The 24734-nt window shown below is 35.9% G+C and overlaps 1 protein-coding gene across 2 annotated transcripts in view; it reads left to right on the top strand.

Annotated features, from left to right (window-relative positions):
* The window catches only part of Pi3K59F (phosphatidylinositol 3-kinase 59F), a 586771-nt gene that overhangs the window by 527802 nt on the left and 34235 nt on the right, over window positions 1–24734 (top strand). For both annotated transcript variants that reach the window (XM_090405919.1, XM_090405920.1), the window contains one exon: window positions 22317–22407. In XM_090405919.1, coding sequence (XP_090262045.1) covers window positions 22317–22407 — 91 coding nt within the window. The remainder of the gene's footprint in view (window positions 1–22316; window positions 22408–24734) is intronic.

Here is a 24734-nt window from a genome sequence, read left to right on the forward strand (position 1 = left end):
TAACAAACTTTGTTTGTGTGCTCTGAAGATGCTGGATATAATACCAGCGAAATATCAGCATTTAAGTTAAATAGCTATTTTCTTATCAATCTGTGTTTGCATCTATACCGTTAAAATCCAATCAGCAAGTGACACTTATTGTCAATTGACTGTATTAGTTATGTAATTCCCCACCTTGTTCTATATATATCCAGCTGTTTAGTTAGTCAGTCATGGAGAGTAAGATAACAATATTTATATATAATTTTATGTATTTATTTATTTATATTTATATATATATTTATTTTTTATTTTTTTTTTTTAAAGTTAGAATGGTTCAGATTCATACCCATGATATGGTGTATTGACTCCAAGTGAGCACATTGTGTTTATCCATAGAATGAAGTTCAAATATATATAAAAAAATTAAAATATTTTTTCTGCCAACATATATACAGTAAATTCAATTCTGTGTATTAAGTAATTCTCTTTAAGGACTTTTCACATTCATATTTTCTATAGAAGTAAAAATACTAAATTGATTTCTAGTGTTCTATATATCTATCTTCTTAATACGGGTGGGGGGGGGGTGAAAAGTTCTGATAAACACTTAGACCAAAAATGATATTAAAGCAACCATAAGAAAGAACATATATTCTTTCTGAAGATATTGAAAATAAGTTGAAGATGTGTTCTTTCTTGTGGTTATATCAGTTGCTTTAATATCATTTTTGTTCTAAGTGTTTATCAGAACTTTTCAACCCCTGCCCATACATACACAAAAAACAGCAGATGACCATTCTAGGAATTGCATAATTTGAGCTCAAGAAAATTTTCTCATTCTCTGACTCTTACAGTTAAATTCAAATCTTTAATGCTTGTATTTGATGTTAAAGAACATGCTTATTGAACATAACATTCAGCTATAGTATGCCCACGTTTTTGAGATCTACACTTGGAAACTTGCCAAGAATAGTCGATTCATGCCGAAGGGGAGAAAGAAATGAAGGATCTATGAATTGGTCACCAACAGGGCGAAACCACGTGCTTTATAGGTAAAATTTTCCAACTGTTATACAAGCAACATAGTCTACAATGATCATAAAAGAAAAGTTACTTTTCCGACGGGTAATAATAAACAACTCATCCCACAATACGGACTGATTACCCTATTATCGGAATGGATTCTCCTTCTGTTGACATGCGCAGAAGTGTCGAAGGGCCTCTAATCTGTGGGTGAACTATAATAGTTCTGTGCTTTCTCTTGATTATATGGGAAGCTCCTATGCAACATTTATTTGATCAGTCTCTTTATTTTATTATTTTTTTTATTTGTTTCTTTTTACTCATTCATTCATTCATTCTTATCTCTCAAATTCCTTAGAATACTATTGTATTAAGATCTCACTTGACCAATATGCATGCATATATATCTTTTTCTAGTAAGCAAGTTTCCTTAATGTATCTATCCCTCAGAATAGGAATACATTTAATTCAGCAGTTCCAAATGCACTTCCAATGAAAAGAACTTGACTGAAGATTCTATCTTGCTCCTTGGAACATATACCACTTTCTTTTCATTAAGTACATAACATTCTATCCTCGATGAGTCTAAGGACTCCTTGGAGCTGCCCGTAATAATAATAATTCTCAGTATATGAAGGCTTAATTCAATATACTGTTCTTCAATATTAATTTTACAGCCCCTTATTGGAGAGTAGATAAAGATGCGCATAAAAACTTCTGAGATCATACAACTTAACTTGATAGTTTATTTTTCTTTTCTGGCTCTCCTGTCTTGCTTCCTTGGTAGCCTAGCAGTGTTGTTACTCAGCAACAGCTGTTCTAAAAAAAATCAGAACTAACATGCATGCCCATTAATGAGATTCAAAGCAAATCTCAAATGACAAAATGGCTGCCATTACTACATGATATATTATTTCTATATGAATCCCTAAGGATTACAACATATAAATTTACTACTAAAATACACTTGTCTCCTTGTATAGCTACAGTTTAACCATATGGCAGTTGTAATACTTGTAGACAAGCTTATACGTTGGTTATGCATTACTAAATCACTTAAGGAATTGACAACGTACATAAGAATATAAATTAAATTATACTTTAATAAATATTTCTGATATTTTGGCAAAATCACTTTGCCATCTTCAAAAGGAACTTACAAGAAAGGCATGTGCACCTAAGGCACTACAACACAGTAACTGAGAATGAAGTGAGCAAGCTATTGTTCACCTAAAAGTCCTACTGTTGCCCCCCTAGCGGGCTACCTACATAGCCCGCTAGGGGGCAACATTAGGACTTTGCGTCCGGACCGGAAACCCTTCCGGTCTGGATGCACACTATTTTTGGCTGTTGGGCTGAAGGCCTGCTGATGTAAGCCTCCCAAATTTGGGGCAATCTCATGCAACCATTCACTCACTTCAGTCCTATCTAAAGTAATGGAGAAAATCATCAACTCTCAACTCCTAATCTACCTTGAAGGTACCTGGCTATTAAGCGACCACCAGTACGGATTGTGCCAAAGCCGTTCAACAGGAGATCTACTCTCATACATCACCCATCACTGGACAAACGCTATGGAGAAATTTGGCGAATCCTAAGTAGTTGCATTTGATATCTCCAAAGCCTTTGACCGAGTCTGGCACAAAGGCTCACTAAGCAAACTCCCATCATTTGGACTGCCTCAGAACTTCTGTAGATGGATTGCCAGCTTCCGGTCTGGATGCACACTATGTGCGATGGTAGACGGTTCCCTATCCAACTAATGTCGGGGTGCCTCGAGGCTCAATTCTCTCACTGACCCTCTTCTTTTTATATATCAATGACCTACTTCAGTTGACCTCTAACCCAATACACAGTTTTGCAGATGACAGCACATTACATTCCTCCCTTTCATTTGACAAACCCTACCCTACACAACTCGCTTCAACCCACAGAACATCAGCCACCATTTCCTTTAATTCTGACCTCCAAGCCATCCTCCGATGGGGCTCAGACAACCTTGTCAACTTCAGCGCTAGTAAAACCCAGTTCTGTCTTATTTCTCACATAAAAGAACCATTTTCTCCCAGCATTGTTTTCGATAACACTCAAATTCACAGACAAGACGAAATTTCTCTTCTCAGAATTACCTTGACATCGAGCCTCTCCTGCCATAAACACATCACAACCATTGCATCCTCAGCTTCCAAAAAACTAGGTTTTCTCTTTCACTCAAGATGCCACTTCACCTCTAAACAGCTGTTAACACTATACAATTCACAAATCTGCCCAGCTCTCAAATACTCGTCTCACATCTGGAGTGGGGGCTCCAAAAAAGCTCCCTCAAAATGCTCGACTCAATATAAAGGACAGCAATTAGACTAATAAATGACCAATCCCTCACCAACCCGCTCCCCCCACTTTCACATAGATGTTTGGTCTCTGCAATCCGTATATTCTAAATATTTTCACGGGAAAGGTTCATCTGAAACAGCATCAATAATTCCCCCATCCTGTACTAAGCCCATTGGAACATGTACAGCTGCCGCCCACCATCCTTTTACAGTACACCTCGAAACCCACAGAACAAGTTTCTTCTCCTCCTCATTCATCCCTACTACTGCAGTACTGTGGAACAGTCTTCCCCCGTATTTCCCAAGGAATACAATATACAGGCATTCAAATCAAATGTAAACAAGTTTCTCCTTTCACAACCCATCACCCATATACGGTACTAACTTACTATAGGTTGACCAGCCAACCTCCTGCATATGGGCCCAAGATAAAAAAATAAAATAAAATAAAAATATATTCTTGAGGTTTGGAGAATTTCTTAGGGCTGAGGCTGATTCCATGAATAGTCTTTCGAATTTAAACTTGCTACGGTGTATTATTTAGCTTTCTTGCACCATATTCTGTGGCGTGTATCCAGAGCATGGTCTGTAAAAGCAGAGTGGCTGTACTTGTGAAACCGGATGTAGTCCGTGTGTGTTCCGAAATTTTGATATTCGCTCTCCTGCCTGTTTGGCCAAAGTAAGACAGTTTACAGCTGCAAGGGACCTGGTAAACACCAGGTAGGTCTAGGCGAAGTGGTGGTTGGTCTTTAGTGGAGTGGATAAGGGATGCCAATTTTCTGTATGGTCTGTAACAGGAGGTTAAGTTCTTGTTTTTTTTTAAAGATTTGGGTCATTTTTTCTGAGGTGCCTCGGATTTAGGGAATGGTGATGGATTTAGAGTAATCCTTCTTGTGAAGGGGGGTTGTGGTTTGTCGGTTTCAATATTTATTGCATTTTATGGGGGGGGGGGTAGCCATTGGCTGAGAAAGTGTTGAGGATGTGATTTAGTTCAGTGTTTAGGGCCTTGTCTCGTTTGAACAGATTAGTTTGGTCCTGGGGGGGGGGGGGATTGTTGGTGAATGTACCTGCCTGTATGGGTGGGTTTTCTAGAAACTGAGAAAACCAAGGTTCTATCAGGCTGGCGGGTGACTAGTGTGTCTAGGAAAGGGAGGCTGTATTTTTCCTCTTTTTCCAGAGTGAACTTGATTCTGTGGTGTTGGTTGTTTAAGTGTGTTAAGGAGGAGCGGAGTGTATCAGAGCCATGTGGCCAAATAGCGAATACATCATCAATGCAGCGAAGCCATATGGTTGGTTTTTGTGGGGCAGAGGCTAAGGCTTTTTCTTCAAAGGTCTCCATAAAGAAATTGGCCAAGAGTGGGGAGAGTGGTGAACCCATGGCTGTTCGCTCTATTTGTTTGTAGAATTTTCCCTGCCAAACGAAATAGTCTGAGTTCATTGAGAACTGAAATAGGGCTGAGATATCGGGAGGAAATTTAGCTTGGATTAGCTCTAAAGTTTCCTTGAGTGGGACATTTATGAATATGGAGAATAGGACAAAGCTGACCATTATGTCAATATGTTGGAGTGTAAGGTTTTCTATGCTGGATTTGAAGTGGGCTGAGTTTTTTAATGTGTGATGGTGTGTTGCCAGTATAGTGTGTGAGTGCTTTGGCCAATGGTTTAGCTAATTTGTGTGTGGGGGAATCAATGCCATCCACTATGGTACGTAATGACACATTTTCTTTATGTATTTTTGGGAGTTCATAAATATGGTGGGGGGGGGGTATAGAGTTAAACGGTTTTAATCTGTTAACTTCTACAGGCCAAGAAGTGACCTTCTTAAGGAGCCTGTGAAGTTTCTGATTTGTGAGTTGGTGGGATTGCATTCGATAGAGAGGTAAGTAGCTCGATCTAATAGAAGAGCATTAAGCTTACCTGTGTAGTCTGTTTGGTTAAGTACTACAGTTGCATTTCCCTTATCTGCTTTGGTGATAACAATTTCTTTATTATTCCTCATTTCCTGCAGAGCTTTATACTCCTTATTGGATATGTTGGTTTTTGATGGTCTTGCTTTGGAGAGGACACAAGCTACATCCAGTCTTACACTGTTGGCAATTTGAATCGGAAGGTGGCAGATTCCATGTTTGATCTGGATCATAATATCCTTACTAGGTATTTTTCTGGGAGCAATGGCAAGGTTGTGGCCACGTGAAAGCACGTTGAGTGTTTCAGGCTTTAGGGGTGACTGAAGAAAGGTTGATTACGGTGTTGGTAGGAAGTTTTGGATTGACGGTAGAGTTGTTTTTTAATTTTTTTAATTTTCTGATATGTCGACCCCGTATTTTCTCAAATTCTTTGTCTGCTGCAGTACACGAGACATCATGTAAAATTGACCAAAGTTCGTGATTTAAAGTGCACGCAAGCTCTTCTTCAAGTGCACGAATAGCTGTGTTAATGTCAGCTAAGAGAAACCGCATAGCGGCAATTTGTTCCCGAAGCAACGCGTAGCTGGCATGGTTATAGATATGGAGAGCTTTTTGTGAAACGAAACGGTGCTTGAATTTTACACAATTTGGGACTACCTGATTATTCTGGCAGCGTTTTAGGAAAGTCAGACGATTTAGTTCTCTTGATAACTTCAACTTCATTTTACTGGCAGTCTCATGCAACCAAAATTTGTTGAGGTTTGGAGAGTTTCTTAGGGCTGAGGCTGATTCCATGAATAGTCTTTCGAATTTGAACTTGCTACGGTGTATTATTGTAGCTTTCTTCCACCGTATTCTGTGGTGTGCCTATGTGCACGTGCCTTTTTTGTAAGTTCCTTTTGAAGATGGCAACGTGATGTTGCCAAAATATTGACAATATTTATTAAAGTATAATTTAATTTATATTCTTATGTAAGTTGTCAATTCTTTAAGTGATTTAGTAAGGCAGTTGTAATAATACTAACATGTACAGTTGAATGATTCTCTGAGATTTTTGTTATTTAGAAGAATCTTACCTGTTTTTCTCTTCTCTGTTTCAGTAACACTTATTACATCAACCTAGTATTTCTACAATTCTTTCTGATAGTTTTTCTTTTCCATTGATGCAGAGTTGGAGTTTGTTCCAATAGCTGACTTTTCAGTGTTCTTCTTGGTTCCCTGACCAAAACAGTGATGGGCTTTGTTTAAGTGGACAATGACACCTCAGATGCCATTGTCCACTTAAACAAAATCATTCATGTTGTATGATCATTTTATTTGATTTAAGCAAATAAGAATACGATAGTATGCATTTTTGCAATGTGTCATTTTGCAATAATCCACTCGTACACTTTTCAATTGTGACCAGTGTTCATTTATACAATGCTGTATTCCCTTATAAGACTTTTGGTGACATGATGTGCCTGTGAATTAACTGATGCACAGTTTTTGTGAACTGTTTGTTTATGACATCAACGGCTCACTTCATCCATCTGTGTTTTGGTGTTTTGCTATGAGTTATGAATTACTGTTCATAACTATTATTTTATTTTATTGTTACTAATAGCATATAAAATTCAAAGTAAAGGTGCTGTTGTTTCCACTTAAAAGAAAACACTTAAAGGCATTACAGTTAGATACTAAGATTAAAGTTAGTGATGATGGTGTGTTGAACACTGAGATAGACTGCAGGCTAAACTTTCCTGGCACTGCTGTTGTTACAGTTGTTAAAAACATAGATGCAGTGAAATGTCTTATACTAGTTAATACTCCATTTATCCATAAACATAAGTCTTTTGCTGAAATGGAAAAACTTTTAATGGTTTTCTATTAAAAGTTTTTTCACCAAACTACTTGGCATGTTCCCTTAAGCCCAAGGTATTCAAGAATAACTTTTTCGTTCATGAAAATTATTCTAAAGCTTTTGTTTGCATAGCTGTTGTAAATTAATGCTATATTTATGTTATTTATGGACATATATGACTGGTAAAAACCATTACATGCATCTACAAGTGGCAGGAGGGAGAAGACAGTGATCTGCTACATGATGAAATTCACCATACAAAAGTGGTCTGAAACCTAATGTGTCATATCACCGGAGTATGCCTGCACAGTTTGGTCAGCTAATCCCCAAACTGCCAGTCCATCCTTGTTCGTTCAGCATCCAGGTAGATACCTACTGACTGATAAATTCTTTTCATCCATAATTTAATGTGTGCAAGATATTTGATAAAGCATTATAATAAATTTAGATTAATCCTGTATCCAAGTGTAAGCAAACAAAGTTTGTGCCTGAAGTATCTTCAGGACTGAGGCAACTCATGGTAAAGGTGGACCAAGCTCTCATCACTCCTTGTCTTAGTATCTCCCATAATGCAAAACACATCTCCTTGCGTACATGTATAATGGTCTTGGTATGGAAGGGCCACTACCCAGACCAGTTTCAACCTTTATTGAAGTCTCGTCAGTGGGAGCCAGACACAGAGGTGGTGATACCAAGGTGGAAGCAATGGAGAAGTCATATTTACCTATACGAGTTGCCAAAAGGTGTCTCACCTTATTATTAAATTTCTCTGGATTTTGAGAAAGTTGTTGGAAGTTTTTTTCCACTTGGATAGACTATAATAAATTTAGTTTAATCCTTTATTCAAGTGTAAGCAAACAAAGTTTGCGCCTGAAGTATCTTCAGGACTAAGGCAACTCGTGGTAAATATGACTTCTCCATTGCTCTTTGACCTTGGTATTACCACCTCTGTGTCTGGCTCCCACTGATGAGACCTCAATAAAGGTTGAAACCAGTCTGGGTAGTGGCCCTTCCCTTAATGCATAGCATTATACATGTCTGCAAGGATATGTGCTTTGCATCATGGGAGATACTAAGACAAGGAGTGATGAGAGCTTTGTCCATCTTTACTGCTAGTTGCCTCAGTCCTGAAGATACTTCAGGCGCAAACTTTGTTTGCTTACACTTGGATAAAGGATTAAACTAAATTTATTATAGTCTAACCAAGTGGGGAAAAATTTCCAACATTTGATAAAGCACAAAGCATTAAAAACAACAGTAAAGTAGAACTCAAATCCAAACAGTCACAAAAGCATAATAATCTAGACATTATAAGTTGTAAAAGCTAAACATAAATATAGAGACATGAAATGGTGTTATTAGTATTAGCCAGTTTGATTATGTTTGTCAAGAACGGTATTGAGTATAACATACTGCATGCATTTATGGAACAGCTTGCTATTAAAACTTGTTGTGACTGTTATGAAGAAGTGCTTGCCAATACATTAGGCAAGCACATTTTAGGTGCCAGGCATATGAGAGAATGTGCTGTGAAAATGTATAGCAAGGTGATCTCTTCTGTTTCAAGAGAGTCTGCTGGAATGGGTGATACAAGGTCTGGCATAGAAACAACAAGACTAACTCTATCTATAGCTTGGGAATGGAAAGTGAGAGGGGATAGAGCATGTTCTAACCTGTCATTGTGAGACAAGGCTCAACTCCATCGCTTTACTCAGTACAAGTGGACGCATGTTCAAATATAGACGTTTTCTTACCCTCGGTCGGAAAATGTTGGAGTGAACAGCGAGTTAACATCAAGTTTCTTGTGAAACTGAAGAAATCTGCGACAGAAACTTTTCGATTATTTATTGGGGCTTATGGTGAAGAGTGCATGTCTCATGCATGCTTTTTTGAATGGCACAAACGATTTTCGGAAGGCAGAGAAAGAGTGAAAGAGGATGATTGCTCAGGCTCCCCACAGACAGCAGTTAGTAGTGACAACATTAAAAAAGTGAGTTGTGATTCGAAAACAAAGAAGGTTGTATGTTTGCACTGTAGCTGAGAAAGTTCATTTGTACAGGAAAAGTGTTCGACACATTTTAACAGAAGAATTGAACATGAAAAAAGGTTTGTGCAAAAAGGTTTCCAAAAATGTTGTCAGATGAAGAAAAAGAACGTTGAAAGGAACTGTGTTTGGACCATTTGCAACGCATTAAGAATGAACTAGATTTGTTGAATTCGGTAATTACTTGTGATGAAACTTGGATATTTATGTATGATCCAGAAACCAAGCGACAATTAATGCAGTGGAAGTCAGCAACATCTCCAAGATCAAAAAAAAACTTCGAACGACTCATGCATGAGTCGTTCGAAGTTCATGGCCATGTTGATTGTTTTCTTCGATATCCAGGGTATTGTAATGACAGAGTGGGTTCCCAGCAGCCAGACGGTAAATCAGCAGTATTACCATGAAGTCTTGACGAAATTGCATGAACGCATGAGAAGGAAACAACCAGAATTGTGGAGAAATGGTTGGATTTTGCACCAAGACATCGTGCCAGGCCCCAATGGTTTGTTGTGATTAGTTTTTAGCTAATCACAACATCACTGTGCGTGAACCCCCACCCCATCCCCCACCCATTCGCTAGACTTGGCTCCCTGCGACTTTTACCTCTTCTCAAAGGAACCCATTTTTTGTCGGTATAAGATGTGAAAGGAAAAACAACAGAGATCCTCAACAGCCTTTCAGAAAATGATCTGCAGAATTGCTTTGAATGTTGGCAGCATTGTATGCAGCTGTTGTCAACATAGAAGGGAACTATTTTGAAGGAGATCATATTTGATTTTCTCAATTTGTTAAATAAAAAGAGATATAGACACAGTCACATTTTTTTTTTTCTGTGTCAGACCTCATATATCCTAGTGCATCATTGCTGAGTGATTTGCCTATCTGTTCTGCCACTCTCAGATCCACACTATATACATTCATAAAGCTTATTCTTCCATAATCATTCTTCCTTTCAATTACCGAATAGTGAAAAATGTTTGGCCTGCATAGCTAATTTCCTCTCACAAGCTGATTTTGTCTTCCTTTACTATTCATGCCTGTAGCATGCATTTTTGCTATAATTCATGAACTTATTCGTCAGATTTCTCTCTGTGCTCTTTCCACAATTTATTTTGATATGTATGATTTTTTATTTTACTTATCCATTTAACTCCCTCCATTGATCCACTTAATGCTGGGAATACAGTCATATACTGCTTTGTTTTTTGACTGTCTTTGCAGTTTTTGACAGTGGCATTGCTGCAAGCTCTCTTCTTAGTTTTTTAGTAGTTCCACATATATTTCTTCTCATTTTTATTATGCAAGTTTCTTGTTGATAGGAAGTTAGTAATGATGTAAGTTTTTCATGTACTATCATAATACCTTGTACACCCCCCATAATATCATAGTACCTTGAGGGTACATATCAGGAATTTGATAATGATGAAGTTTCTATAACACCTTCTCTTGCCTTTCATATTCTAAGGCATATTACAATCCAATAATAATAAAATTTAATCAATCATTGTTAAAGCAAAATCACTTAAACTATTCACTGTATTTTCAGGTTTTTTATTAAAACCAGTTTTTGTATTGCATTCATAAGCACACTCATAAAATAACATGCTAAACAGTGATCATACTACTGCTTCACAAGTTCACTCTTATTGCACTGTATGCATGACTACAATAACTTCTATATATTTAGTAAATCATCTAACTGATCCCCCCGCATGACTTTGCATAGACTGGATAATTGAAAACATTTCATTGTGTATTTATTAATTTTTTTGCACTCATTACTGGTGTTAAACCACTGAAAACTTTAAATTTTTTAGTTATATAAATAACTGCAGAATGTTGATTGTAATTTGGATAATGTAATTTCATTTTGGTTGTGTTTTTGTTACATGGAACAGACAAACATCTGTTCCATGTTTCATTAGCCATCCAACTGGCCACACTGTGTTTTCACATCAACTGAAATATGGACATCCATATTTTGGTGGATGCATATATAGAGATAAGATATGCAGTTCCATGTTCTCTGTTATGAGGTGATAATGGAGATAACACACTGAGGAGAACATTGGATTAATTCAGGTTTATGGTTGCATTTCAAACCACTGCTATTGAAAGCATCAAACACATTGTACTTTACAGTATGCTGCATCCAATTTTAAATTTATTTTTATTTATTTATTCTTATGGCAAAAGGAATACAGAATAGCTACAGGTCAATGTCCAGTCTGGAAAGCCAATCCAATGCCTCATCTGTCACTTTGTGGATGTCCTGTTGACCACCACCATGAAATTGGCGTCTTGGGCAGTTGTTCATATTATGGGTAATCATCTGAGCCACGGAAGAACAATCACAATAAGGGTGGTCTAACAGCCCCCATTTATGTAGTAGGTAACCACATCTGCCCTGGTTAGTTCTGATTCTGTTGATTGATGACCAAATCTTCCTAGGAAGAGCAAAACCAGGCTGCAGAGCACAGGGATCTTCTACCAGGAAGTCGTTTGTTGGGAGATTGTTGGACCAGTATCCTCTCCTCATATAAGGTGTTGATGGCAGGGCAGCTGAAGAGAGTTCATCCATGGACCAGAAAGGCTTTCTAGATTTTAAATGAAGACTAGGTGGATTTATGAAAGTCTGGTGCAGGAGTAGGTTGCTCATTGCTTTATTAAATTCTTTAATTGAGGCTTGTCTTCTCTGTATGTTTGGTGGCGCAATGTTAGATAGGACAGGCAGCTAGGAGAGGGGTGCTTCTCACTGTCCCACTAATTGTCCGCATGGTAGAGTTTAGTTGGGTGTCTATAATGTTAGTGTGTGCACTTCTTTCCCAGACAGGGACACAATATTCTGCTGCAGAGAATGCGAGGGCTAGTGCAGATGACCTTAGACTTCTACACCACAATCCTAGGTTGTTCTAGCAAACCTTGAAATGATATTGTTTCTCGTTTTAATTTTGTTGGACAAGTTGGTGATGTGCCTTTTATAGGTTAGGCTTCTGTCCAGGCTCACTCCAAGGTATTTTGGATGAGGCTCATGTTCTACCATTTTTCCACAGAAAGAAAGGTTGAGGTATCGATTCGCCTCTGCATTGTTCAGGTGAAATACTGTGGACACAGTTTTTGTTGGATTTGGCTTGAAGTACTCTTCCAGGATGTTCAGGTCTGTGTTCAAGGTTGATTCCAGGTTGGCAAAGGAGGTAGATTGATGTAGGATTGCTAGGTCATCAGCGTACATATACCTGCTTGAGCTGGTATGTGGTAAGTCGTACATGTAGATGTTAAAAAGTAAAGGAGATAACACAGAGCCCTGAGGGAGACCATTGTGAAGGAATCTGGGTCTGTTCTTTTTTCTGCCAATATGGACCCGGATCTTTCTGTTGAAGAGAATGGATTAAAAAAGCTAGAAAGTTTTTTTGCACCTTATAATATTTTCTAGCTTTAGGAGAAGGCCCCTGATCCAGACTGTGTCATAAGCTGATGTTATGTCAATGAAAGTGACTCCAGATTTAAGTTTCTTTTGGAAGCCAGCTTTATTTAATTTTAAATAAAGATGTTAGATAGCCTAAACATATACAATATATATTTTAATTGTTTGGTCTTTTTATCATATACAGATAGTTTGTTGTTAATGATAGGACAAAATAAGAGAAACTTCCATATTGCAATGATTTTTTTGATCATTAAAAAATGGCTATAGATGAGTATGGCAAAGAGCTATAATGATTTACTGCATATCCAAGCTGAAAAATGTATCATCTTGGGAAAGCAATGTTAGAATCTTTTGTTGTTAATTTTGCCTTAACTTACTGTATATATCTCTTTAAAAATTTTATTCGAAATAATTATTTTCATTAAAGTTATTTGATAAATTAATTACATATGTCTGATTTTTAAAAAGTTTGCTTTTTGTTCTAAATTAAGTTTTATTTATTCATAATCATGGAAATTGCTTTGCATAAAACACAATTTTTGCAATTGCATGATTTTTCTTTATAGATAACATAAATATTGCACATTATAACATTTATAAAATTTGCATTTATCTATCCTCTCCCCCTTTCCCAGAATCATTAGGAATTAAAATAAATAGTATATATAGGCTTAATCTTCTGGTTTACATATGACTAAAACAACATTATAAAATGTCATTCTTATAATTATTTTCCATATTAGTAGCATTGTAGCAAAAATAAGCAAAAAATTATCTTGCACACTTTGTTTTTGGAAAAAGAAAATGAAACCCTGCTTTCTAGAGCAAGGTTTTAGGACTTAGAGGCCAAACAGGACTTTTTTCCAAGCCACTGCAGTAAGTGGGTCAGATGTCTCATACAGAAAGATGAAATTCATCCATACCCATGTGGGATTTGAAACCACAGCTTGTTGGTTGGAGAACAGATACACTAATGATTCTGCCAACCAGGCTAACAAATATATATTTTCACAAATGTGGATGTGAAAATATGCTACACTCTGTAGTATCTTTTGTGTATATTCTTAGCTCTGATAAAATTATAAATAGTATAATTCCTTATAATCTGCTTAGTAACATTAGCTGTGTGATCTGATGGAATAGGACTTTTGAAATTTTTATTTAATTATATATATAGAAAAGCTCACAAAGAGTTCCCTCCATTTGGTGACTAAACTTGAACTTAAGTATCTTCGTTACACTAGCGCAGTGGATACAAATGCCATTTCCAATGAACTACACAGGCCCTTTCTGTAGTTAATATAACTACTGTCCGAAAGCTTTACCTGCATATGAAAAAATTTTCATGATGACTACAGCTAAATGTGGAGATAAATCTATTGCCAGCATACTAATATATTATATTACAAAATAAATGTGCTATAAATTTTGTACAAATTAAATTGCAATATGTTTTTGGCAAAAGTTACAAATTTTCTAAGAATGTAGTTATGGAATTAATGTACACTGCTTACAGAAAACTGCATGAAGAGAACATTTCAGTATAGAATTTGTCCACCTCAAACTGCAATACAGAGTTAGACAACAATAATTATATTGAACAGATTTACAACACATCCCTAGCGATTCACAACACAATGAGTTGGTCAGTGATATGTTGGGGTGGAAGTGAGGGAGCTCTCACAATGCCGTACCATACTTAGCACCAAGTGATTCAGGAGTTCTTCAGGCAAATTGGCCCACTCCTCCTTCAGAGCAAGGATAAGGCCTTGTTTGTTTTCTGGTGGGGAATTTCGAGCAACAACGCATCTCCCTATTGCATCAAAAACATGTTCTATAGGGTTGGGATCTGGAGAGTGTGCTGGCCACTCAATTTGAGTAATATCTTTGGTTTCCAGAAGTATCTCCACTGCTCGCGTACGATGTGGTGTAGCACTGTCATTCATAAAAATGAATGACAGTGCCAAGGAACAATCAAACATGACATTGAAGAAATTTGTTACAATATCATTCACTAGTCATAGTCCCTTTTTTCCAGCAATTGTAGCTTGTGCATCCATTAAACATAATACCTTCAAACATCATGACCTCCAGCACTGCCGCATCTATCCCTTTTAAGAACATTCTCGTGATGATAAGCAGCACCACAACTTTCACATCAGATCAAGTGTTATCTAGAATTAGAGAAAAGACTAAAACAATTCTTATCTGTAAAGAGTTTGTTAGCCCATTGGTGTCTTGTCCAATTTTTATTGATACAATATCACTGAAAACATGATGATGAGTTGTGGATAAAGGAATGCAGACTATAGGCCTTCTGGCATATAGGCCTACTTGTCGCAGATGTCTTGCCACAGTTTGGCGAGATATCCACATACCTGTACATGGATGGAGCTGACTTGCAAGGTGACCTGCCTTGGTGTGTTGATTATGTTTTTCTGTTATAACCAAAAATCTGTCTTCATGCCCCCATGGTAGAGTGAGGGTGACCTCCTAGAAAAAGTCTGAACACATTCATGTGCAGGTACATGGATATCTCGCCAAACAGAGGCTGGATACAATGCTATGTGAGATCCCAAATTCTGCAGCCTTCTTCAAGCTTCCAATAATTCTTTCCTGCATGAAAATATCTACATCAGGGGTCGACAAGCCACATGCTGCCCAAAAGTGCATTTTTGGCAACCCATGAAAGGTTGACCATAAGGCCACATTACATGGCATGTGGCCTGTATGTTGAATTATTTAAATAATACATTTTATAATATGAATAATAAATTAAAAATAATTTCATACCTATACTTTGTGATATCGCTGTGCAACTTGGCACGAGTCAATCTTGGGAGCCATCTTGAATGGAGATAACAAAGGCGACTTCACCCGATGACAATCGAGATTTTGGCACACATTAAAGAATGCATTTTTGTTAGAAAATGTCCAAAAATTTTATTGATGCTTACCAAAAAAGCAGGGAGACACACACATGTTGTGATGCATAAACTATATTACTTTGTTTTTACATGATAATAATTTTTCATTGAGTTCCATTTTCATTCTTGTTTCATGTCTCATACTTTAAATATTTTTGTGTTTTTTAAGATTAATATAATAAAAATTGATAAAATAGGTATTTTTTTCACTCACTATTTTCACTTAATTAAATGCTTACAGCTCGATTATTAAAAATAAAAGTTGAATGTGGCCCGTGAGTCTGAAAAGTTTGTTGACCACTGATCTACATGATGTTTTTGAGACATTACAAGACATCCAAGTTTTCAACTTTATTCCATCACGACAAGAGCTTCCTACAAACGGAATCCACTTCGTGCACCCTTTTTCTTTTTATCCTATTGAGGCTACCATGTGTGACCCCCTTTGCACGTGATTTGAAAGTTTGAATGTGTACTTGCTTTCTACTCAGAATTATCAGTTATACAAATTATCACAAGCTGGTTTGTCTGAATTTGCAGTTGTAATCTTCCGAAATAGTCTTCATAGTTAAGATTTGAACACCAGTGTAGTCCGTTGTGCCATACCTGCTCTATATATATGAATGTCCCAAACACCATATTAATCTTCTTTTGTGATTATTCACATTCGTAATATTGGGGATATGTTTTACACTCTGGAAATTTTATATGGTAAACTATAAAAAAAGAATGTATGATCAATATTTTTGCTAATTTGTGTATAGAAACTTTTGCACAACACACGCTTTTGATTTCATCTCTCAAAAACCGAGAGTCTGGTCTGGATATGTTGACAGCAGATTCGTATTTTGGTCCAGCAGCCATCTAACAAACAACACTAATGTATACAATTTAGTACTGAAATTTGAGAACAAATTGCATTTTCAGTTTCTTATCTGTAAAGAAACTTACTTATCTTAACTGAACTACAGATTAAAAACAGCTTTGCCACTTCTAGATTGTCTTCTCTAGAAGTGCCTTATGTGATAAAATGTTTTTCAACATTCACACACACATCATCCTTTTTTAATTATGCAGAACTGCAGTGCACATAATTTGTAGGCATTAATATCAACTCTTAGTGAGCAACTATCTATCTCACTTTACATTACAAATCTGAAGCAATTACATTTTCAATTTTTAGGAAGGAAACTCATACAGGCTGCTATATCCATGCTGAATCTCACCACTATTCTGGTCAAAAGGCTGGGATTATTAAGACCTTATTACATCGTGTTCAATCTTTATGTTTTTCTAACAAAGTTTTACAGAAAGAATTACAACATGTTAAATCCACCTTCTTATTAAATGATTTTAATAATTAGTTCATCAAAAAAGCATTTAAAAGTTATGGAATCTGTATACCTCTTCTAATTCCAGAAGAAATAACTTGCATTCCTATCCTTTATGTGCAAGATATTTCTGAATGCATATCACAAGTTTTAAAACCACTGAACATTGTTGTTACATTTTGCCCCATTCTCACATCTCCTAAGGATAAGCTTTTGCCTCTTAGTTTTCCAGGCATCTACCAGATTTCTTGCTCTTGTGGCTTATCTTATTTTAAACAAACTGGAAGATCTGGTTTTATTCATATTGAAGAACATGTCTTATATTAAGTATCATGAGCCTGAACAGCCTAGACTTGTTGAGTATGCTATCTCCAAAAATATAGAATTCATTGGAAGAAAAAAAAATCCTTCATAAAAGTTGATTTCTCATAGAACATATTTTTAAAGAAACATGTGAAACCTTACTCCATTGTCCTAACTTAAACAGATCTTATGGTCTACATTCTGTCCCCTTTATGGGAAATAGTACTTTTTAAATCTGCTAATCTTTCCTAAGTTTATATATTTTCTAGTTATGAAATTATTTACTGTTTTAGTTCTTATATTAGCTCCCTAAAGTGGTGCTTTTTTAGAATTTTCTGTTATGGTTTGATTGCAATTCTGTACTGAAGATGCCTGTGAAACTCGGGCAAAATTTCTTCAAATAAATAAGTTTTAACGTGAGTTTTTTTTTTTTTTTTCCCTGTGCTTTTATAGTTATTAATCTATTTTGCGTTTGTACCAAAAACAGCTTACTTGTAAGACGAATTGCTGCATTATTCTCCTCATTTCTATATCTGACCATAGAAATGTAGAAGAATTCTGATCCAGTGTAAAGAAAAGCATATAGCATAACATATAACAACATATGGAGCCTCCATAGCTCATTTGGTAGAGATGAGGCTCTTTGGTTGGAAAGACCTGGGTTTGATTCCTGCCCATGACACGAGGAACCTTTATCGGGTATTTTCAACTAAAGGCAAGTTAGCCAGTCTCATACAGAGATGGAGGTTTTTTTTTGCCCAGAAACTTGGGTTTTTCATCCCTCAAAACAGGCAAACTAGCCCCTTGGACACACATGTCTACAGTCATAAAAATACTTAGTGAGCAAGGAAGGCAACTGGAAACTACCTTGTTCCATAATCACTTCCCTGGATGGCATACTGCTACCCTACACACCACCACCATAGCAACATATATAGCATATGGTAACATATAGCAATTTTTTAGATAAATAACACCTTCTTATTTATTGCAGGTAAGGAATTAGTCACTATTGACTGAAGAAAATAAACCCAAAAAAGTTAGCAAAAATCACTTATAACTCGAGAATGAATTGACTGATTTTGATGATTTCTTCATCAATAGATAGAGAATGTTCCAAAGATGGTTTATGTGCAGATTATGGAGCAGTGATTATTATTATATTTTTTTTACCTCAACTGCAGTTTAACAATCTGGCCACTATTTTGTGGCCAGTTATTAGTAGGTATTTTATTTTTTTCCAGTATGCCATGATGAAGATAAAGTTCTATAAGTAGCTCAACTCCTGTTGCAAGGCATATGAGACTAAATAGACAGAGCGAAATTATTGAAGTTTCTTGGAATAATAAGGAATGGTCTGCTTTCTCTTACAATTGTAATATAAGATATTCTACTGATCCAACAGTTGTGATCAGTACTATGACTGTAGTATGTCAGCACTTTAAATACAGATATGAATCTCCTGGAATGTGTTGTTTGAATGGAAAAGTGAAGCTAAATGAAATCACAACTCCTCCTGAACCATCGTTATCACCCATTACAATGCAACATCCACAGTCTCATCAATTTATTGAAACTATTTGAGCTTACAATTCCACATTTCAAATGACATCATTTGGTGCAAAGCAAATACATAGCTGAAAGGGAGTTCATGACCATTTTCAAAGTGCAAGGTTAAGTATACTATTTGTCTGGAAGTTTATTGTCAGTTGAAACAAATTTTTACTAAGACAAATTTATTTTGTTTCAAACCTACACAAACAAGCAGCTTTCCATTGCAGACAGATCACAGGGTTGAACTCAGAAATTGTATTTGATTTACAAGGAACGTTATATTATCATAACATACATATACAAACTTAATTTGGCTATAGGGAATGCTAACATTGTGAAAGAACTAAGACATGTAGACCAAGTAACGGCAGGATATCACGCAAGCAGATTCAATGTGTTCACAGATAATGAAGTAATGATCATTACTAGGCAAGAATTTAACTGCAGAGACATAATCCTACATGGTCACGACGATAGACTGAAATGGATATCCAAGATGCAATAGAGCCTATGATCCACTCCAATACCACTTTTATTTTACAGAGGAGAAGATGAATAATGCATTGATTTACCACGAATGAATCCAGGAAGTGGAGAACCCACAAGTAGAAAAACTGTTTCAGCAATGAATTTTTAAGCATATTGCATTATAGTATGGATGGAAAATTTAAATCTACTACATAGATATGTCAACTCACAAATCAATACTGGGTTGATATGTATGTTAAATTGAGTGCAAATGGCTCACATACATGAGTTAAAACCAAAATAAACTTCAGGTAGAAAATTATATATGTCTCTGTGATGCATTGTGCACTGATGAAAATGCTTCAAATTCAATTGCCTCCTTCTTTCATGGGAAGCTCTAATTATTTCCACGAAAAGACTTAGGATGCAATGGTGTATGATACATTTTCATCACTTTCATGTGCAACAGTAATTGGCTACAGATTTTGAAAAATTTGCTACCCGATAATAAGACTTATGACAGGCATGACATCATTGCAAGAGTTTTTCATGGCAAGCAGATGAAATTGATGAATCTCATCACAAAGCACAAGATTTTTGGAGCATGGAGGACCTATGTGTATTCAGTAAAATGGAAAAAAAAGAGGGATTTCCACACACTCACATATTGATTTGGCTCGAAGATAAAATCAGAGTAATGAAATCAATTCCATTATAAGCACTGAGATACCTTCTCCTCAATGTGACAAAGAACTGTCCGATATCATAACAAAACATATGGTGCGTGTAGAACTGTTCATCCAAACTCACTGTGCATAAAGTCAGGAAAGTGCATGAAGAGATACCCAAGATCATTTATCAATGAAACTCAAACAGGTGATGGATATCCATGATATTGTCGATGTGCTTCACCAGATGGTGGCCGAATTGCTACCATACATAATAGCCAAGAACTTTTTTAAATGATAATCGCCATATAGTGCCTTATAATTCAGTTTTGTCATGATCCTTTAATGCACACATAAATGTTGAAATTTGCAGTTCCGTGAAATCCATCAAATATGTATGCCAGTATATCAACAAGGGCTCAGACCAAGCTACATTTTGTTTGCAAAATCAATGTAGCAAAGTAGACCTATACAAATTGGATGATACATCAGTACCTCTGAAGCCGTTTGGTGGATTTTATCTCTTTTGACATTCACGAGCACCATCGAACCGTAGTTCATCTCGAAAATGGTCAAAGAGTATACTTCACAGAAAGTGATGCACTCAGCATAGTGGAGTCACCAATGGACACAACATTAACAGCCTTTTTTTAAGCTATGCGTTGAAGATAATTTTGCCCAAACGCTGAGCTATAATGAGGTTCCTACATACTACACCTGGCATGAAAACAAATTTCAGTGAAGAAGACAGGTTGGATAGTTATCCTGGCGTGAAAAAGATCGATGCTCTAGGTCGTGTTTATAGTGTGCATCCCAATAATGCTAATGCTTTTATTTATGAATGCTCTTGATGCGTGTGAAAGGACCAAAATCATTCAGCGACCTAAGAACAGCAAATGGTGTAGTACATCCAACATACCAGGATGCATGTAAGGCTTTGAATTTGATAGAAGATGATTCTCACTGGTCTGATTGTCTCATCAATGCAATAATTTCAAACTCAACATCAACAATGTTTTAACAAGCTGTGAAAAGCAATCAGGAAAGCTGTTTTTCTTGGATGCTCAAAATGGTAGTGGGAAAACATTTATACTAAATTTGTTATCAGCTAAGTTGAGAAGCCAGGGTAAAATCACTCTGGCTGTGGTATCCTCAGGTATAGCAACTACTCTATTGCAAGGTGGTCGAACCGCTCATTCTACTTTCAAAGTACCACTTACAAATGTGACTAATGATACACCTATGTGCAATATATCAAAACCAAAGTAATTTTTTGAAATTATTACCAAAGGTTTCTTTGATTGTTTGGGATGAATGTACAATGTCCCATAAAACATCTATTGAAGCGGTCAACAAAACACTGAGGGATATCAGATCCTGTGATCGAAGAATGGGTGGAATAACTTTTATTTGCCAATGATTTTTGACAAACACTGCCGATCGTATCCCGTGGAACCAGGGCAGACAAAGAGTGAATGCTTGCCTTAAAAAATCGTTGCTAGTATGATATAGATGGAGAAGTTTTCTCTCAAAAAAAAATGCATGTTCATCTACATGGAGATGCTAATGCACATTCCTTCTCATCAAAAATGTTAAAAATTGGCAATGGCGAAGTACAGCAAAGAGAATGGAAAAATTATATTAACACACCTAAATATGGGAAAAATTCTCTAAATTGCAGACAAACTGTTGTACAGTGTCTACTCATCTATTGAGAATATAACAAAAAAGTCACACCTTGTTTCAGGGTGAGAGCTATCCTCACACCTCGAAATGATGCTGTGTCAATAATGAACAAGTTGGTTCTTAAAAGGGTTAATGGATCTGTTCGTGTTTAGCAATCTGCAATGGAACTAAGCTTCAAGTAAAATCATTGAAACCAAATATGATAGAAGCTGTGATATTTACTGGTTCTGGTACTGGAGAAATTGTCTTCATTCATAGGATACCCCCTTATTCCTTCAGACTATCCATTTGCATTCAAATGGTTCCAATTTCAAATAAGAGTTTGCTCTGCAATAATGATTAATGAAGCCCAAGGACAGACCCTTAAATATGGAAGTTTAGATTTAAGAGGTGAATGTTTCGGACACAGGCAGTTATATGTGGCATGTCCTCTAGTTAACAGTCCTGAGAATTTAATTATTTTTGTCGAGGATGATGAAACTTCTGATGCTGTTTACAAAGAAGTGTTATAATGTTCACAATTCTACAACATGGCGAAAGCACCAGTACCAAATATTTTGAGTAAATATCCTGAAGTGAACCGCTGGCAGTATATAAATTCACAGTGCTCAGCTAGTAGACAATATCATTACACTCGATTTTTAATGCATATATTACGTTTTAAAAATATGTAATTAAACATTTGTAAAATTATTTTTTTGTTTTAATGTCTGATAGTTTGCTTTATTTTCTCATTCACTTTTATCTAAGTTTGCCAAATATTTATAAAACATTTGAAATCTTATTTTATTTATTTATTTATTTATTGAATTCTAAGGCATGCCAATCTTATATTAAACCTCTTTGCTTTGATGGTGGATGCAAGTGTTCCAGATATAGCTCTGGAACCTGATAAAACAGTGAAAAAGGTAAGTTTGTTTTTTGTTTTTAGAACAAGAGTTATTCCTTCAGACTATCCATTTGCATTCAAATGGTTCCAATTTCAAATAAGAGTTTGCTCTTATTTGAAATTAGTTTATTCTGTCTCACACTCTGCTTAAAACCTCTCTAAAATAACAATTATTTTTTATTATATATGCTTTATTATTGTTCTTGCTATTGCACATATTTGTATGACTAGGATGTTTGTAACATGGATCACCTGCAAGCCAGACACAGCCTACTGATAATTTTATCTAGTCGTTAAGAATATATAGGTGTGTATACATGGCACACATGCATGTATATATATGTGTGTGTTTATAAGAAATCAGTTTAACAAGCCTCTGACTTGTTTATTCTGTTTTAGTTGTAATTTGTCACATTCTTATCATAATAACGAAACTTTTTTTTTTTTTTTATGAAATTGTATTTATTGTAAATTGGTGTATTATCTTTGAGTCTGTGATTACTGTTGACTCACACTTTAGCATATGTATATGTTTTGTGGAATAATTATTGCTATAGTAAGTATGTTTATTACAGGCATCAACTACATTTCCAATAAATTAATAACAGTACTAATGCTGATTAAAATGAGGTGATAGTCTAGTTCCAATAATTTTTAATTTAGTTTTTGAATACATTATCTGATCATTGCTAGTAGATACTAAAGATGCTAGTAAACAAACCAGTGCAGGTTGTAACATATGAAATTAACACCTGACATGCATTGGACACCCACCACAGAATGCACTGGAAGAAGAAGAAGGCCACTTTATTACACTGCAGCAAGTGCAAATATGAAAGATTATTCCTTGAATCAGTCTCAGCTCTGAAAAACTTCCCAAACCTCCACAAATTTGGATGCATGAGACCTGCCCCAAATTTATGGCCAACACAACTCAATTTAGTCCACTAAGGGGACTCTGCAACCAACCTCAGTTGCCTTTCTTCTGCCTCATTTGCTTAGAGTGTTAGTGCCTGCATGTACATATCATTGTTTTATGACCCCTGAAGATGGCAATGTAACATTCCCGAAATATAGGAAGTTATTGATTAAAGTTTTTAATTAATATTCTAGTATGCATTGTCATTTCCTGAAAAAATTAAAAGTTTTTATCTTTTATTAAGGTAATTTATTTCAGAAACGCATTAACAGATTTAACACATTATTCAGTATGGAAAAAAAATTCATTATTCTTATGGAAAAATAAATTCAACTTATGAACATTCTGCTTAAAACACATTTCCAAGAATGCATTATGTCACATACACTATGTGATGATTTGTCCCAGGCCATTGTGAACATGTTAAGAAAACTTATAAGCCAAGACTGTTGTTTTTTTTGTTGTTAGCTGCCTTCAAATACACCCTTCTCTCCTATTTTGAAGGTGGATCACATGGCCTCTGATCATGTCAATGTTTGTGAGTCCCATGTCCAGAAATATTGGACTTGGGTGAACAAATATTTATATATAAGCAACAGTTCCGATTCCTAATTGTTTTTATACAATACAAGTACTGTGTAGCTAGGCTAGAATGGTATGGAAAGAGGCTGTATAAGACTCTGAATTAAAAATTACCATAATAATAAACAGCAGTACAACGAACAAATAAACATAGGACCTCAGACACAGTTTGTTATAATGGATAGTTTGCTTATAGCAAACTGGGGCCCATGGGACTTTGGTCAAAACTTTTGTTAGTTTGTTATAATGATGTTGCTATAGTGAGAGTTGATTACAACTTAAGCAAATTAAGTCCCTAACTCACAAATATAACAGCATGTGAGAGAGATAACTAGACACTGTTAACTGTATATTGAATCATTGCAGTTGAAGTTAGAATATTCATCATAAATTAAACAAATGTTTTCAGAAGTAACTTTTGAATTATGATCTATGGATCACTTAGTGTCTTGTCTTGTAATCTGATCTTTTAGGATGGCTTTTGGCACGACTTTTTGATCTTGCCAAAAGACTGCCTTGTGGGAATAATTCTGATGCAAGATGTCATCCTTATCATTGCCTTTAATTTTTGATATGTACCTGAAGAGATGTATCACATATTCTGACAATATTACTAGCTTCCTTTCAAATTAATCTGTTATTTGTCAGATCTTACATTTCATCTTTTAAGGCACTTCTAACTCCATCACTCAACTGAGATCATAATCATCCTCTGGGTCTCTTTCCTGTCATTCTGTCATCATACACCTATTTTGCTAGCCTTTTCTCTTCTATTCATTTAGAATACTAATGGTAGTTTTTTTTTATCTTCATTTTTAATATGATTCACCATTGATGCAATCTGT

This window comes from Typopeltis vanoorti, chromosome 16, assembly GCF_054136105.1.
Source record: "Typopeltis vanoorti isolate ZY-2024b chromosome 16, IOZ_Tvanoo_1.0, whole genome shotgun sequence".
In the NCBI taxonomy this organism is placed as follows: Eukaryota; Metazoa; Arthropoda; class Arachnida; order Uropygi; family Thelyphonidae; genus Typopeltis; species Typopeltis vanoorti.